The sequence below is a fragment of the Mustela nigripes genome, chromosome 4, assembly GCF_022355385.1.
Source record: "Mustela nigripes isolate SB6536 chromosome 4, MUSNIG.SB6536, whole genome shotgun sequence".
Lineage (NCBI taxonomy): Eukaryota > Metazoa > Chordata > Mammalia > Carnivora > Mustelidae > Mustela > Mustela nigripes.
In genome coordinates, this window is record NC_081560.1 from 15,380,057 (window position 1) to 15,397,531 (window position 17,475).

At 47.3% G+C, this 17,475-nt stretch overlaps 1 protein-coding gene across 2 annotated transcripts in view; it reads left to right on the plus strand.

The window, feature by feature from the left end:
- CREB3L2 (cAMP responsive element binding protein 3 like 2) overlaps positions 1-17,469 on the plus strand; it is a 110,113-nt gene extending 92,644 nt beyond the window's left edge. For both annotated transcript variants that reach the window (XM_059396336.1, XM_059396337.1), the window contains exons 9-12: positions 9,950-10,049; positions 10,320-10,446; positions 12,082-12,298; positions 13,942-17,469. In XM_059396336.1, the coding sequence (XP_059252319.1) occupies positions 9,950-10,049; positions 10,320-10,446; positions 12,082-12,298; positions 13,942-14,017 (520 nt within the window). In that variant the 3' untranslated portion in view covers positions 14,018-17,469. The remainder of the gene's footprint in view (positions 1-9,949; positions 10,050-10,319; positions 10,447-12,081; positions 12,299-13,941) is intronic.
- The last annotated feature ends 6 nt before the right edge of the window (positions 17,470-17,475 follow it).

The window sequence follows — 17,475 nt, forward strand, 5'->3', positions numbered from 1 at the left end:
TCTGCCTTCAAAACTCAACCTTGCAGGCAGACAACCCTTCTTTTGTGGCTGACAGTTGACTGACCTGTAGTCAGTGCTCTTATCAGATAATCTTATCAGGGGACTCCTGGGGTTATAATTTCTAAGTAATTTTTAATGTGTTTTAGCCTGAGAGGTCAAGACATGAGCGCAGGGCTGTTCTCATTGAGACAAGGAAAGTGGGTCTGCATCCCTTTGGCGTCTTGCCCTCCTCAAGGGCCTCGCCTTGCTCTGAGGACACGGCACTAACCACAGTGACTCTGTTGTAACCTTGGCAGTCTCTTGCCATCCACCTGTCCCGAAGAGGTGGTGGTTTGGGCATGTGGCAAGGGAGACTTTTGGACCCTTTGCTCACACAACATTAAGTCAGTGACACAGTGTTTGAACTAAGTACAGGGCTGGGCCTAATGAACACACACCTGTGTTTGTGTTCCTGGCCCTGTTTCTTGGATTATCATCCTTTGGAGGTAGCTGGATAGACAGAGAAGAGCCAGGCATGAACCGGATCCCACATCTCTGGAGTGGGCTGGGGGATCGCGGGCGCAATGATGTCATGGGACCTGACATGGTGGGGAAAGTGAGTGGCTATTTCCTTGTTGACCACATTAAAGGAAGATGATTTTTTCATTTTCCCACTTCCGTGTTACACCCCAAGAGGGACTTTTCCATCTCTCTGGATAAAAATGAGCGCTCCAATTCAGAGTCAATCCTGAATCTTTTGGTTAATGCTGGACTTAGCAATGGCCACCTGGTAGAGCGCATTGTTGGTTTCTAGGTGTAAAGACCCTTTTCTCTGAGCTCAGGAAGTTGGAAGGGGATGAGGACGGGAGAGAAAATGAAGAAATGCTCTTAACACTTCTGCAGCCTTACCCGGAGCCTCTCGGAGCAGAGCCAAGCCGTGAGAAAGCACCTTCACACTTGCACTGCTGAGGCGAGCCACTAATTGCGTGCCATCAGGAGATGTGTGAGATGAGAGAGAGATAGCTTCCCAGGGGGCCTGTCTTCCTGCACTCAATCAGGAAATACATTTTCACTTACAAGGTCCGGGTGAGGCCCGCGTATGTGTGTGTGTGTGTGTGTGTGTGTGTGTGGCTGCTGGACAATCATGCTGGCTTTCCCATGCCCATCCCTCACCCCTCTAAGCTGCAGGTCCTCTGGACGGCCCTACCCTCGTCTCATTCCAGAGGACTCCTGTGCAGGTGACCCACACCGCTCAGCCCAGCAGTTTCCCATGTCGGTGGTTCTGTTGGCCCTCTGGTTCCATATTGTGTCCCTTGCCTCTGTCAGGCTGTGAGCCACAGGCCCTCTCCTCCTGCCCCGATGTGTGGAGCCATGTGTGGGAGCTTAGGCCTGAATTCCACGTTAGCACAGACTACCTAATTTGACTTCATTTTTTGGAGGGGGACCTGAGGCACCGTGAGGTTCAGGTCATCCAAATGTCTAGAGGTAGAACGGTAGACCTCAGCCACTCAAGTTTTAAATTGATACAGATCTTCATTTTTCTTCTGCTATGCCCCTTTCTCTTTCAAGGACCACTGCCTTCGCCCAGCACAGGGCTAACTTAAACCCGAATAGGAGGGCCTTGCTTTGGACTTGTGTTTTCGGGGACCCTGCTCTGGCTCACCTCTAGCCACACAGCCGTCCATGGGAAGACAGTCAGCAGGCCCAAGGCAATGTTTGCATGTGGAGTTCTTCCTCTACCCCCTCAGTCCTCACCCTGGTAACCTGGGACTCTGGAATTCCCTGCCCCAGGGGCCTTGGGTCATCTCCAGGGCCTGCGTGGGTCTCTACCCCAAGTTCTCTTCTCCGAAGGGTAGACCAAGCCACCAGGGGCCATCCCCGAAGCTGGTGCATCAGGAGTTTGAACCCGGCTGCTGTGTGCCTGGAGTCCTGCATGGGGTTCATGTCCTCTCAGCTCTAACCCTCTCTGTCTACCTCCACTTGTCTTGTTCTTGGAATCTACACATGGTTCCTGATACAGCTCTTTCCAACTATGTGCACTGGGCTTTCGCCGTGTTCCACCTCTCCTCATTTTTCTACTTGGCCCCTATGCCTGTGCCCATTTGCATGACGCACTGTCACCCTCTTCCCCAGGCTCCCCTGTTCTCTGTAGATTGACCGTCACTGCCAGTCCCCCCTGCTGCCCTACTCGGGGAGGCCACTGGAGTACTGATGAATGATGTGACTTACCACTCAACAGACCTTCACCTTGCTTTAATTCACTTTCATTTCTTTGGTATCTGTGACTTCTGGTTGTGGGAAGAGTATAAGCTTTCTAATATTTCAAACCTCCCTTTGGGTACCAGACAGAGTTCCCCAGAGAGACTGGAAGTCTGTGGCAAAGTCAGCCATTCCACAGCCCCAGAGAACATTCTAGAGCTCTCTTGTTCCTGGTCCTGCACAAGTAGGTAATGGAATATCTCACAAGTATCCTTTGGTCCCAGCACAGCGAACCCTTTGTGATACAGCGATTACACAGAAAGAGAAAGGAAAAAATGCTTCCTTGTTTTTTTTTTTCCTATTGAGGCCAAGGCCCCATGAACAGCCCTCAAAGCTTAAGTAAAAGATCATACGTAAATATTATGCAAAGGTTAGGGTTTTAGCGCCCTGTGACTGTTATTTATTTGCATATGTCACGCTTCAGTATTTAGAAGTCTTGGAGATGGTTCGTGAGTCTCCTTACATCTCGTTATGCAGCGTGTGGAACTTTAAATCATGGTCCACTGTACCCCAGCTTCTCGCCGTCTCCACCCCAGGACTTGGAAGTAGATGGTTTAGCTTTTGAACACCCTCCTCCTAACCCTCAGAAATTCTGAGACAATTACTCTAAAAGACCAGGGTGGGCATGGGGTTGGGGAAGGATTCAGGTGGGATTTTTTTTTTTTTTTTTTTTTTTCAGAAGGACACAGGTGCTTGGCTCTTCTGTCATAAAGCAACCTGATATGCAGCCATATATAATTATTGTGCTTGGGTGCACCAGCTGAGTGGCACTTAGACTTTTCAGTAGTGATCCTTTTGCATTTTCTGTAGCGACCCAGGCATCCCATGGGAACCTCTACCCCACACGCATAACTTCACAACTGGATGCTTATTTACGATGCGTGATAGCCCCCAATCCCATGTGTTCCAGCTGGTTGTTTCATTAAAAAAACTCACAATTTGGGGCACCTGGGTGGCTCAGTGGGTTAAAGCCTCTGCCTTTGGCTCAGGTCATGATCTCAGAGTCCTGGGATCGAGCCCGGCATCAGGCTCTCTGCTCAGTGGGGAGAGATTTTGTCCTGTAATGAGTTGTAAAAATAAACTTAGTGACTGTCCTCACGCAGCTCCTTGTAAAAGAGCAGTCCGAGGCAGCAGCCGGCCTCACCCAAAATATATCGTCACCCTGTATCACTCACTCCTCTCACTCTCTCTCTGCCTCTCTGCCTACTTGTGATCTCTCTCTCTCCATCAAATAAATAAATAAAATCTTAAAAAAAAAAAATTCACCACTGACAACCCAAGTGTTCCCACAACCCACTAATGGTTCACGATGGCGAATTTGGAAAACAACACTGCTCTGATAGTTCTGGAAGGAGGGAAAAAAATTTCCCGCATCTCTGTAGGAGGCTGACTTTTCCAGAGAGTGGTTCGTGTGCCTACACTTACGGGTGTGTTAGAAGATGTGTTGGAAAATACATCTATCGAGAGTTCCTGGCATAGCGAGTTATCAGGAACCCCCAGTTTACTCTTTTTCCCTGGTTCTGGTTTGTTACTCTGGTGGGCAATCAGGTAGCTGAATGTTTCAAGTACAAAAGGCAGTAATAACTATATGACCATTTCCTCTTTCTCTCTCTCTCTCTCTCTCATCCTCTCTGTGTCTCATAAATGAAGGAAACATTTTTAACATTTAAACATAATTTTAACATAATTTTTATGTTTAACATTTTAAACATAATTTAGAATACTAGATTAAGTGAAAGACAAAACCACGAGGCTGTTGATATATTCCCAGTTGTAATAAGAGTATGTCTCGCCCTCCTGGCGACTTCTGAGCGCTTTGTCCGATTTCCCTTCATCCTCCTCCCAAGATACAGGGGGACGATATATTTTGGGTGAGGCCGGCTGCTGCCTCGGACTGCTCTTTTACAAGGAGCTGTGTGAGGACAGTCACTAAGTTTATTTTTACATCTTATCACAGGACAAAATCCGCATTTTCAATCAAGAGTTGGACACTCCAATTTAACAAGTTGTGGAAAAATCTCTTGGCCCAGATAAATGTTTGCTACGAGTACTCCTTTCTCTAAATTGAGACCTTGCTCCCGGAAGCCCAAGAATTCATTAAGCCATAATTAGCCATGGTCACTGATGATTTAAAATACAGTAATAAAGAAAAAGTTTATTCTGGGCTGTGCATGCACTGTTGGGTCTGTCCTATGGTTGGGTTTTTATAGCTTTAGTTTTAAAAATAATTCTTCCATTTCCCCTGATGGCTGCCTTTCCTTCAGCCAGCCCTTCGTGCAAGCAGGGTGACGTCCGTCATCCACACTCCCGATGTCACAGGCCATGGCATCTGTCCCAGGGGCATCAGGAAGAATCCCACATCATCTCAGATCCGTGCTTCAGTTAGGAGGCCCCAAGCTTCCCTATAAAGGGCTGGCTGCTTCTGTCACCCATGGAAAGGGGTAGCAGGCACTCTGGAAGGGTGTCTTTGCTTCAAGAAACCAAGAGTACTCCAGGAAGGGGAATTCTCTCCTTCTTTTATTAGCTGAGGAGGTCAAAGGGATTCACTTTGACTGGCTACCTAAAATCAGGACTGAGATAACTTGATTAAAACTATGCAGTAGTGGTACCAAGATCTAAACTCAGCCAATCCTCTGTTCCAGTGCAGATGCTCCAATTCTAAAGCCACCCCGTCCATTCTTGCAGTGTCTCAAGGAGGGACAGGTCTTGTAGTTTCCGTTTTCCTAATCAGGGCCCAGGTTTGACTTCCAGACACCTGACGTAGGTCAAGGAGCACCCTTGATTCTTTAACCTCTCACTTGGCATTTCATCTTTGGTATAGCCTGAGATGTGCCACAGGACAAACAATGTCATGTCATTGTTTTTATTTGTATCGTTGTCATAGAAACCTTGTTAGTATGGGTCCCTGATTTTTATTGTGGCTCTGCCATCTGTGGCTTGACCCCTGTTGATAGTAACCTTTTCTTTTCTTTTTTTCTTTTAGAGAGTGAGCTTGAGAGTGAGTGTATGTGGGGAAGAGCAGAGGGAGAGGCAGAGAGAGAAAATCTTAAGCAGGCTCCATGCCCAGAAGGAGCCTGATGGGCTCAATCTGATGTCCCTGAGATCATGACCTGAGTTGAAGTCAAGAATCAGACTCTTAACCAACTGAGCCACCCAGGTGCCCCTACAGTAACCTTGTCTTTTCTAAGGATGGATGTATCTCTTCATTGGGCTATTGTTGATATGACATTAATGTCACTGGGTTTAAGAAAAATCTACCTAACTGAGAGGTATTTTGGTTCTTGATTTTATTAGGTTATCAACAAGGGCATGTGTCATAGCACATTGGAAAGCCCATGAACTACAAAATCAGCTTTTACATATGAGGGCTTCAACTTAGGAATTACATGTCTTTGAGACAGTTCTTTGGTATCTCTCAGTATATGGGGTTCCTAGAACTCAGTCAGCGGGTGCTCCCTTTTAGTTTCCTTTCCTTATGATGAAGATAAGTGTTTCTGCTGTAGGAATGAATATATATGAGTTTCTCAGACTTGATTGGATCCTTGGACTCTGTTTAGATTTGGGGATGGATGACCTCCATCACTTTCCTTGGGTGAAATCACTCTGAGTTGCTGATTGATGGGCTTCAGAATGTCATCATTTCCACCATCAGCTCAGTTTACTCCCACTGACCCGAGCAGGAGAAGCAGCAGCAGGAAATAGCACATGATCGATCGCTGTTGCTTTCCACCAACATCTCAAGCTTAAAAAAAAAAAAAAAAAAAAATCTGTTTTAAAACTACACATTTGCTCATCTCAAAGAGAAGGATTATAGACTGTTAGAAATCAGGGACCATTAAACAACTATTTTCATTTGCAGTGGATTCAGAATATAATTATCTTGAGTTGGGAGATGATGCGCTGCTGAATGCCAAGTAAACTTCCACCCAACTGGAAAACATCTAGCCTTCCCTGCCCACCCAGCCAGACTTGGATGGTCCTTCTTCCACACTTGCAGCATTTTGCCTCTGTCCTTAGGGGTCCCAGCTTGAGGCAAGAACATCCTACCACCGGTAGACATGCTTAGGCAGGTCTGGTCTGTGAAGGGTCTGCTTTCAGGCGCCACAATGGAGCGTCTTCAGTCTAGGGAAGGGTTAGTGATCGCAACCAGAAATTTGAAGGGAGGAGTGATTCCAAGTAATTGATGGATTTGGTTTTCGCAGGAAAGAAGTGTGGGATGATTGTGGGTGAATAAGGTTGGTTGGTAAAATAGGGAATTGGTTTCACTTTAAAATCACCTTAAGACTTTGGAGCAAAAAACAGTGTTTTTGGAAACATCTGGAAAGCTGCACAGAGCACAGCTGAACTTGAGTACCTCAGGCTGCCAGCTCAGGCAACAGGGGTGCCCCGCGGGAGTTGAGGTGCTTGGCCCCCCCCACCAAGGCAGCCATTGCTTCAAGATGGCTCCTCAGAAGCAAGTGAGGAAACCGTAGTCTAGCGGGCAACAAACACATGACTTAGTACCACAGAAGGAGGCCAGAATATGAGAGAAAAGTGTTGTGCCCTATGGCCAAATGCAGGTCTTAGAATTCCAACATACAGCAGGGAGAACCCAGGGAAAGCTTTGGCGCCAGCACCACTGAGGTAGTCAAGAAAATGGAAGCTACTGCCTGCCACATCCTAGGGCTGGGAGAACGAATGCTCCCCCAGGAAGTGGGTGTGCATTAGGTCACTTAGCACCCTGTTTGGGAAAGGCAGCTATGCCAGCAGCTAAGAATAGGGGGCTCGTCCAGAGTGCTGGGAGAAGAGGAAAAAGGCGTGAGGAGAAGAACTTGCTGCATTATCTGATCATTTCATTGCAAGCTCTTTTTTTCCCTTTTTCCTCAGCTTTCTAGAGGTATAATTGACAAAATTGTTAGATATTCAAAATAGACATGATTTGAAACACGCATACTTTGTGAAAGTGTTCCTGACATCGAGTTAATTAATGCATCCTTCACCTCACATGTTTACCGTTTTTTGTTTTGCATTTCCTAGTGAGTACATTTTAGTTTCACTCTCTTTGCAAATTTCCGTCATCCAATACAGTGCGACAGAGTACAGTTATTCTGTTGTACGTTAAATCCTCTTATGGCTTTTACCAACCTCACCCTATGCCTCCCACCCCCCACCCCTTCGCAACTGCTTTTCTACTCTGCTTCTGAGTTCAACTTAAAAAAAAAAAAAAAAGAAGATTTTTCTTTAAAGGTTCCATATATAAGTGATACCATATGGTGTTTTTCTTTCTCTGTTTGGCTTATTTCACTTAGCGTAATGCCCTCCAGGTTCATCATCTGTATTGTCACAAATGACAGGCTCTCTGTATGAGGAATTTAATGTAATCACACTATCAGAATTTCTTAGCCTTGAGTAACATATAGATACTTTTTATCTATCTATCCAGCTATCTAGCTATTTATTTGTTTATTTATTTATTTATTATTAACATATAATGTATTATTAGCCCCTGGGGTACAGGTCTGTGAATCATCAGGCTTACACAATTCACAGCGCTCACCATAGCGCCTACCCTCCCCAGTGTCCATGACCCAACCACCCTCCCCTTAACCCCCTCCCCCCAGCAACACTCAGTTTGTTTTGTGAGATTTAAGAGTCTCTTATGGTTTGTCTCCCTCCCTGATCCCATCTTGTTTCATTTTTTTCCCTCCCTCCCCCCACACCCTCTGCCCTGCCTGTCAACTTCCTCATATCAGGGAGATCATATGATAATTGTCTTTCTCTGATTGACTTATTTTGCTCAGCATAATACCCTCTAGTTCCATCATTGTCATTGCAAATGGCAAGATTTCATTTCTTTTCACGACTGCATAGTATTCCATTGTATATGTATACATCTTCTTTATCCATTCATCTGCTGAAGGACATCTAGGTTCTTTCCATCGTTTGGCTATTGTGGACGTTGCTGCTGTAAACATTCCTGTGCACATGCCCCTTTGGATCGCTACATTTGTATCTTTAGGGTAAATACCCAGTAGTGCGATTGCTGGGTCGTAGGATAGCTCTATTTTCAACTTTTTGAGGAACAGAACACTTAAAGAACATGTTGCCTGAATATACAGAAACCAGGTCCAAATGGTTTGATTATACTTCTAGGTTAACAATGAACAACAACAACAAAATGTACCATAAGGTACTAAAAAGACGTCCATGTTAATAGAATTTAAATTAATCATACTGATTCATGGGATAAATGATTTTGTTTTGCTTAAATTAAATTCATCAGGACCACACAGCATTGTTTGTTGTTGTTGTTGTTGTTGTTGTTGTTTTGGTTTTGGGGTTTTTGTGTGTGTGTGTGTCTGCTGTGCACTGCCCTAGTTCTGCCCCAGATCTTAGCCAGCTAGCTGCTATGGCCACCCTGTCCCTGCTTGGCTTAACCCTGGGAGAAACTCATGTCATTGGTGCTTGTCAGGGTGGAGGCTGCAAACTCTGAGAAGACTAGCCTGTCCTTCTAGTACTTGAAGGCTCTTCAAGAGGTAGATTGTGTCTAGAGGCAGGTTCCTCGGGAGAGCCCAGAATTCTGCAAACAAGTGATTTGCTGATGTTTCCAAATGAGCTTGTCTGGCTTTCTGATGTGACATCACAGCATGAATTTGTTGAAAATTTCTGAGACTCGAGAAAAAGCATCTGCTTATAAAATGGTTCCACTTTGCCGTGTGCACGGGGCTTGGGGAAGGAGTGAAGCAAAAAGAAGCTTCAGCTCTCGGCTGCTCACACGGGTTGATCCCAGAGGCTCTGATTCAGGAGGCTGTGTTGTAAGATCCTTTTCTGCGGCTTGCAGTGTTCAGAATTTGCAAAGAATGTCACCATCTGCTCTCTCTGTGACCTGATGTCACACAGACCAGAATATAGGATTCTCATCCCAAACCTTCCCTTTTAAGGGTATGCACAGTTGTCCAATTTTAGGGAGAGAACAACTCTTTTTTGCTTCTGCTCCCTGTCTCTTCCTGGAGAAGGAGCAGAGTCTGTGTGGAGGGGATGGTTCCCAAGAGCCCTGGCTCTGAGCATGCGTCCAGTCGGGCAGACTTCTTTGCTCTGTCGTAGTCTGGCTTTGTTTCTGACTGTAGAGATGCCGTGAGCCTGCAAGGACCGTAGGTGTGAGGTGCCCCTGGCTGTGTGCCTCCCTGTCATCCTTGGTTTTCCTCTCTTCCTGCTCAAGTTTGCCATCTGAGTGACCGTGGCTCATGGATCCTGCCGCCATTTCCAGTGACAGCCACCACCTCTGGCCACTCCTTCAGGTCTCTGTTTCTCCTTCCTTATGTCCTCTTCAGCGTTTCCCTTCTCGTAGATAAATGAGATCCGCTGGTTCCACCATCACCCACCCAGCTAAATGTTCTTTTTGTTTTTTTTGTTTTGTCTCAGGGACTGTTAGACAAGTCCCAGCATTGTAGGGGATAACTTGGGGCATTCAGCTCTTACACAAAACAGCGCAAGAACTGGACAGGCTGCCAAAGTGAGGGGCACATTCCAAACTCTGGGGAGTCCTGCCGCACGGAGGCTCAAAGGCACTGGGGTCCGTAGTATCTCCCTCCGAACGAGACTTTCCCTTGACACTGCATTCAAATTGAGATGCGAAGCTCTGGCAGCTTCCCTGGAGCCTGGGGACAGAGGTCGCTGGAAAGCACTCTCCTCTGTCTTAGACTCTTCATGCTTTGGTTTGCTGTGTTTGCAGAACTCTCCTGCAGCAACTACAAAAACTTCAGACTTTGGTGATGGGCAAGGTTTCGCGCACCTGCAAGTTGGCGGGCACACAGACGGGCACATGCCTCATGGTGAGTTTCCCAAAGGGACAGCGCCGCAAGTGCCCTGCCCCCCCCCCGCCCCCAGTCACCAGTCTATCCCCAACTTGCCACATCCACGTCCACGTGGGGTTAGAAATGCTGTGTGGCTCTCTCTGATGTTCCCCGGGGCTGACCAGTTGGCCCAGTCCAGCCTGGGGAAGGGGAGTCTGAGTCCCTGCACTTCCCTAGCTGTTGCGGGGCTTGAGGTTTGCTCTGGGCTCGTTTACTGACAGCTCCCCGTGCTCCCTCTCCCCCCTGCAGGTGGTCGTGCTATGCTTTGCTGTCGCATTCGGCAGCTTCCTTCAGGGCTACGGGCCCTATCCTTCTGCCACCAAGATGGCTCTGCCCAGCCAGCATTCTCTGCAGGAGCCGTATACAGCCTCTGTCGGTAAGATGGCACTAGGCAACTTGTAAAGTGTCTTGTTTCATTTGTCTGGAGCTTTCTGGAAGCTCATCTTTCTGAGGGAGGTCTTATGAGAAAGTCTTATCTTTAAAAACTGGTAGAAGCGTAGCTTCTCTCTTGAGGGGAGGGAAGAAGGCACAGTGGGTCTGGTGCCCAGGCATCTGGCTCCCTTCTTGTGCCCCTCCTGCCTCAGCCTGAGGCTCCACTGGGAATTCTCTAGAGCAGAGTATGGCAGAATACAGTTTGCAGATTCTTGCTCTAGGCAAATTCTGAGGTCTCCTTTTTGAGCTCTGATAAGGGGGAGGGAGGTAGATTTGGCGGGGTGGGGGGAGTAGTAGGTGGAGGGGGGACATTAAGCTTTCCCTGACATTTTATTTTATTTTATTTATTTATTTTTTAAAGATTTTATTTATTTATTTGTAAGAGAGAGAGAGTGAGAGCGAGCACAGGCAGACAGAGTGGAAGGCAGAGTCAGAGGGAGAAGCAGGCTCCCTGCGGAGCAAGGAGCCCGATGTGGGACTCGATCCCAGGACGCTGGGATCATGACCTGAGCCGAAGGCAGCTGCTTAACCAACTGAGCCACCCAGGCATCCCTTTCCCTGACATTTTAAAGGACTTCCCTGGGTTTCTACTTCTATTCATTGGAATTGTATGTTGCCATAGTTAAGAGTTCGTGAAATGAATCGGTCTGTCTTACAACACATTATGACCAAGATTTAGAGAATTTAGAATTAGAGAATTTAACTCAGGTGTTAGAAGTGTGATAACCTCACCTAGTTCAATGATCCCTTTTAGGTATGTAGGAAATAATGAAGTAGCCTTTGGGCATCATAACATACACACAGATACCTGCACACACTAATAAGAGCAAGTGTGGAATTGGGTGCTAGATTGGCAGCAGGCTCAGTCTTGCTGTTCTGAAACGTCTCTGATCTTCCCCGGGTGGTTATCTCTCTGCCAGGTTTATGACAGAAATGCTAGCATTTCAACCACATAATTTCAGTGATCTCTTGGGAAATTCTTTTTTTTTCCCCCTAAGGGAATGTATCTGTAAATTTAAATGGAAGCCAATGAGAGCAGAGTTTCTGTGTTGTGGAAAATTGCTACAGAGCCATCCAGCTCTGCAACTCTCCTATAAAACAAAGAAACTGTCTCTGTCATTTGATTTATGGCTTTGGCTTTGGGGCTTCTCTCTGGTTTCCAGATGAAAATGCAGTTTTCTGCCCTCGTGCCTTCTCTCCATGCAAGATCAACTCATTGGAAATGTTTCTTGTTTTAGCTGGTCTGGACATCTCCAAGTATTTGACTCCCATTCTTCATGACTTGTTCCCCTCAGATGGTTATGGTTGGGCAAGGAGGGGAGTTTTATTTTCAAAGCTGTGGGGATGGAGGTTTGCTTCATGTCTATTTGCTTTCTGTTGTTCTTACAGCACTGGATAATTGATACAATGTTTCACTGCACAAAACTCTGAAACCCTGAAGCCTTTATGGAAAGCCAGCACCAACAGGCACCCTCCATTCTGGGCAAAAGAACCCACAAGTTAGCATCTGTTTCTGGCGCTGGGATAGGATAAACCCTGTGGTCTTTCCCTAACACCTGTTCCTTTGCTCTGTCCTCAGTGAGATCCAGAAATCTGCTGATCTACGAGGAACATTCCCCGCTGGAAGAGCCGTCCAGCCCAGCCTCAGCTGGAGAGCTTGGGCACTGGGACCGAGGATCCTCTCTGCTCAGGGCATCAGGCCTGGAGACCAGGCCTGATGTGGATCTTCCCCATTTCATTATCTCCAATGAGACCAGCCTGGAGAAATCCATGCTGTTGGAGCTACAGCAACACTTGTGAGTCAAGTACACATAGATCTGGCTCCCCTGAGGCGTGCATGATGGGTTGTGGGTTGGCAACCTGGAATGTGGGGTGTCGACTTACCCATGGGCCCAGTCCAGGTCTTATGCTCTTTCAGGACCTCTCTCCGGGACCTGGGACTCTGGAGAGGCTACTACTTGCCAACAGCTGCCCTTAACAGAGATGGAGTTGTGGGGGGAGTGTGGTGGTGGAGGACCTAGGATGAGCTGCCCTTGTGTCTGCTTTGTCACTGGGGAGCTGGCCATGGTGGCTTGACTCCCTCCTTCCTCCCCTCAGAACCTCATATAGAAAAAATACAGCCCAGCCGAAGCGGCGCGCTTACCATGCAGACGCAGCCTCAGGACCTTTCCCTCCCTTTCTCCCTCTAGAGATGTGTGTATGTTCTGTTCGATGTCAGCGTAGAGTTTTATGATTTATATACAAATAAATGTGTATTAATTTTAATTATAGATTTATATTGAGGGACATCATTTGAGAGGCACTTTGCACAGATGGGTTTCCATATGGAAAATAACACTGGGCTCCAATTCTCCGTATGTTGTTTCTTTTAGGACATTAGGGGGGAAAGTCTTTTGGGAAACTTAAAGGCATAAAGGATGGTCAAATAGTGTTATTGTGCTGGGGGAGGTTCCTGAAAATGCCAGACAGCACAGGAAGGAGGGTCTGCGTCCACACTCCTGGTTATGTGTGGCCTGGTTGGTGATCTAGCTGAACTAACCCCTGTGCTTCCCAGAAATGATGCTCTTCCAATGCAAGGGCTCCCACTTGAAGATTCAACTGCAAATTCTAATGCTTTTCCCCCTAAAGCTGTGGGAAAGGTTCATAATTACATGTACTTGGTATGTTTACATGATACATGCATATTGAATGTTTACTGCACCTACTCTCGTAAGTACTATGCAAATGTGATCTATAAATCCTTTTAAATACTTTAAGAGGCTAGGTGTTATGATTTCCATTACAGAGAAACTTGTAGAGGTGCCATTGGGAGCTATGGAACACTCCACTGCTTGGTTACGTGGCTCATGCCCCAAGTCCTCTCCCCTCTTGGCTCCACTATTCGGGGCCCCATTAAAACTCTCACTTGTTCTAAGATGTCTCCCTGACATCAAAGCCCTCCTCTGAGAGCCTAGAGACTTTCTAGACTGTTATATAATTTAATAACATGTTTATTTTCTATTATATGTTTAGTGTTATTTCAACTTAATTTTTTTTAATTTATCTGAAATTCTAAACCAGGGATCAGACTTTTTCCTTTTATTCTTTTCTTTCCAGAGTGTAGCATAGGGTTACTCATCCTCTGATGATATATTTGCTTAAAGCAATGTATAACAAATCAGCATCAAACCATGCTTATCCTCTGGGTTGGGATGTTTCCTCTTGGGTAGGGATAAAGGAAGGAATGTGAACGAGCTGATGGGCTGGTAGCGGGAGACACTACAGAGAATTTCTAGTAGGAACAGAGGATTTCTAGTAGGTGGGCAAAGAATGAGAACCCGCTTGGGGCTGCCCTCAAAGTTGACGAAGTTGCCGTCATGGAATGATTATATCATACTCCCAAGCACGAGAATTGTAGTTGTCAGTCAGCTAAGACTCTTCCCTTTTGGTATCTTTCCAGGGTCAACGCCAAACTGGAGGGGAACGAGACACTAAAAGTTGTAGAACTCGACAGAAGAGTGAACGCCACTTTCTAAAGAGGCTGTCCACCTCCCTCTTTCTCTTCACTCTGCTTTCCTGTCCCCAAACCACCTTTGTCATAAGCTTTTCCTTTTTTGCCTTTGATCTGGATGAAGACATGGGCAAGCCGTCATGGCTTTGGATGGGAGGACAGCCTGGGATTCCCACCTGTGGTGAGAGAGCACCTTCCCTCCGTCCCATGCCCCCCCGAAGGAGGGAGCCCAGCATCCCTCCCCCCCTCCTGTTTACCGCCATAGGAAATTGTTCTAGGGTTGGGGCTGGAACAAGCAGGCCCGTTTCTACCAATAGTGCCAAAAAGATACTGCCTGATTTTCACTATGGGATGTGACCATCTGTTTGGAGAAGAGATGACTCTTGTTCATGTGAGACCCCAGACTCTAGCCTTGAAAATTCCAGGATGCCTGTTGGGATCTGGCAAAGCTCTGACTGACATCCTGCCTTCCTCAGCCTTGGTCTCTGGTGTGTCTGCACCCCGACAGCCCCGGAAGTTCCAGCGCCTTCAGTGAGCACCCCAGCCACTCTGCCCCATCAGAGCCCTCGCAGATCGTCCTCCCCGCACTGGAGCGAGGGCTCTCCCGTCCCCATTCTCAGGCCGCAAGTGCAATGCCTGAAAGAATCAGGCTTTTCTACTCCAGGCGAACCTGCCCCGTCTTGTTGCTTGTAGGGCATCCCCACAACTGGCGTCCCCACATACCCCTAGGCCTGCCTCCCCGGCTTCTCCTCCCCATTTGTAAATAGTATTTATTAGCTCGCTGAGGCTTCCCTGCTAGCAACCACACTGAAAAGATCCAATGTCTCCCTCCAAACTGGTCTTTGGAGCTAGCTAGGAGGGCACCCGAGCTCTGGGATTCCCCAATCCTCCAGATGGTGTTTTTTGATTTTTGTTTTTTCCCGTGTTTTTCTGCTTCTTCTTCCTCTTCCTCCTTCTTCCACTGGAGGCCTCTAATTATAATCGGGAAATCCCCTTAAGCTTGTGTCCTCCTGCAGAATGAAGTCAGAGGGAAAGATGGAGTAATGCCTTAATCAGGTCTGTGGCTCTGTGTTCAGAGGCTTTTTCTGTCCTGTTCCCATAAGAGAAGGGAGCCCTTGTCCTTGACAACAGGCGTTTCAGACAACCTTGCTGGCTTGCCTTTCCATGCCTGCTCCTAGCGCCTCCCCACTCCCAACCCCCACCACCCACTTCTGCTTTACCCTCCTCTTCTGCCTCAACACAAGGGGTGGGCCTGAGGCCTGGGGTCGGAGTAGGTGACATTTGTGTATCCATAGTCTTACCTTTTATAGTCAGGTTTGGCTACTTTGCAGCTTACCCAAAGAGATAAAACCTAAACCCCCCCGACCTACTTTTTTTTTGTCTGTTTGTTTAATGATTAAAAGTAACTTTTGTAGTTGAAAAAATTCTTTCCTCTTTCATACAAATAAGAAATGGAAATTGCCTTTTTATTGTATAATGTAGAAGATCCCCTTTAAGTGTTTTTCCCTAGCTTGGGAGAGATTTTGTTTAAGAAATCTGCTTGCATTTTGTATTTTATTTTTAGTAGTAGCTAAAGGACCTTTAGCTTTAACTCCTCTCTCTGTCTGTCTCTGTCTCTCTCTCTTTGCAGTCTACACTGTCATTGAAACCTGCACTTACAAGGGATTAAGCCCATGCCTGGGCCTTCCATTCATATTGGATGCAGGACTTGCTGTCATTAGCATTTTTCCATCGTACCTCATAAGCAGATCCCTGTTCTGTCTGCCTACGTACATCTGGGGCTCCCTGTGAGTGATTCCTCCCTCTCTCTCTCTCTCTCTCTCTCTCTCTCTGCTGTGGTGGAAAGTTCCGGACCAGGAGATGTCAAGGGTGTCTTCTCAGCCATGTGTAAAGCTGGATTGGGGCTGCTGTCCACCGTCTCAGGGTCCCCTGCGTTGGGGAGGGAGAGCAGAGGCTGTGTGAGCTGTAGAGGAAGAGGGCTTACTAATGTGCCTCCTCCCCTTGCTTCTCTGATCTCCATTCCCTCCTTCCCTCCTGCCTCCAGATCTTCCTGGGCCTGGCTGGCGTCAGGTAGTCATGGGCTACTGCTGACCCATCCCTCTCTTTACAATGCCTTGTAATTATCAGGCAAGGGCACCGATGGGGGCCTAAAAAGGCAAGAAGAAGGAACTCAAGTAGTATTCGGTCAATGAGAAAGGAAAGGCCTTATATTGGGGGCAGAAGTGTGAGCATGGGTCAGCCGAATGACCTGCTGCGGTGGAACCAGATCAGGTTTTGAAGCCTCCTGGATTAGCCAGCGTGGGAAACCCGCTCTCCTGACTGAGACAGGAGAAGGGACAGGCCAGCAAATGTCCGGTACCTCCCCTTAGTACCTTGAGGATTTTATTTTCTCCCTAGCTACCCTTGCTTGTCATCCCCCTCTCCAGACCTCCACACAGCAGGCCGTTTCCTCTGGGAAGCTGTTCTTCCAGAACTGAAGCTGTATGTGGAAACAGGAGACATCGGCCTGGGAGCTCCAATGGCCACGTTAAAGGGGGTTCCAAGAACCAACCTTGCCGCTGTTTTGAGCACAGCCTTTGCCCTCCACTCCCTACTTGGACACGTCAAGGGAATGAAACACTTATCCCTTCAGGAGGATGCCAGGGGGTCGAGAAGACACAAAAGAGTTGGATAATGCCAAGTGATGAAGGGATGTGTGCTCCTTTGCTGTTCTGGGGTTAAGCCCCGGTATCGGTGGCTTAACCCCAGAGAGCAGTCCCATACCCCTGTCGGTAATGCCTGGTTAACCCTGAAGATTTCAAAGAGAGGCAGACGTTGGCTTCCGAACTTGAGTTTTGAAATCTGTGAGACTGTTAGCGTCCCCATAAACCATAAATAATAAATAGGCAACTCATAAGTAGATTAATTCTGGTTTTCATCAGGTAAACAGCGTTTCCTCTTCCTTCTCTTTGATTCCCCTGGTGTAGGAGATGTCTTGCAGACATTCCGAGAACAAGCGCTTGCTCACTGGCTGAGCCCCGAGTGACCCAGGCACCCCCCAGCTCGGCCCTTTACACAGCTCTTAACTCCGCTTAGCAAAGGATACTGGAGATGAAAGGCCTCGGTGCCCGTTTAAGAAAGAATTCCTGTGAAGTGTTAGGACTCTGGAGCCTTGGTCACATAAGGAGAGTGTTATGTAAAAATCTGACAGCTGAACTAGGTTGCTGCTTTTGGTGGGGCGGGGAGAGATTTGACATCAGCTTAGGCAAAATGAGATCACCTTTTTGTTAATAAAAATGATTTTGGGGACGCCTGGGTGGCTCAGTGGGTTAAGCAGCTGCCTTCGGCTCAGGTCATGATCCCAGCGTCCTGGGATCGAGTCCCACATCGGGCTCCTGGCTCCGCAGGGAGCCTGCTTCTCCGTCTGACTCAGCCTTCCACTCTGTCTGCCTGTGCTCGCTCTCGCTTGCTCTCTCTGACAAATAAATAAAATCTTTAAAAAAA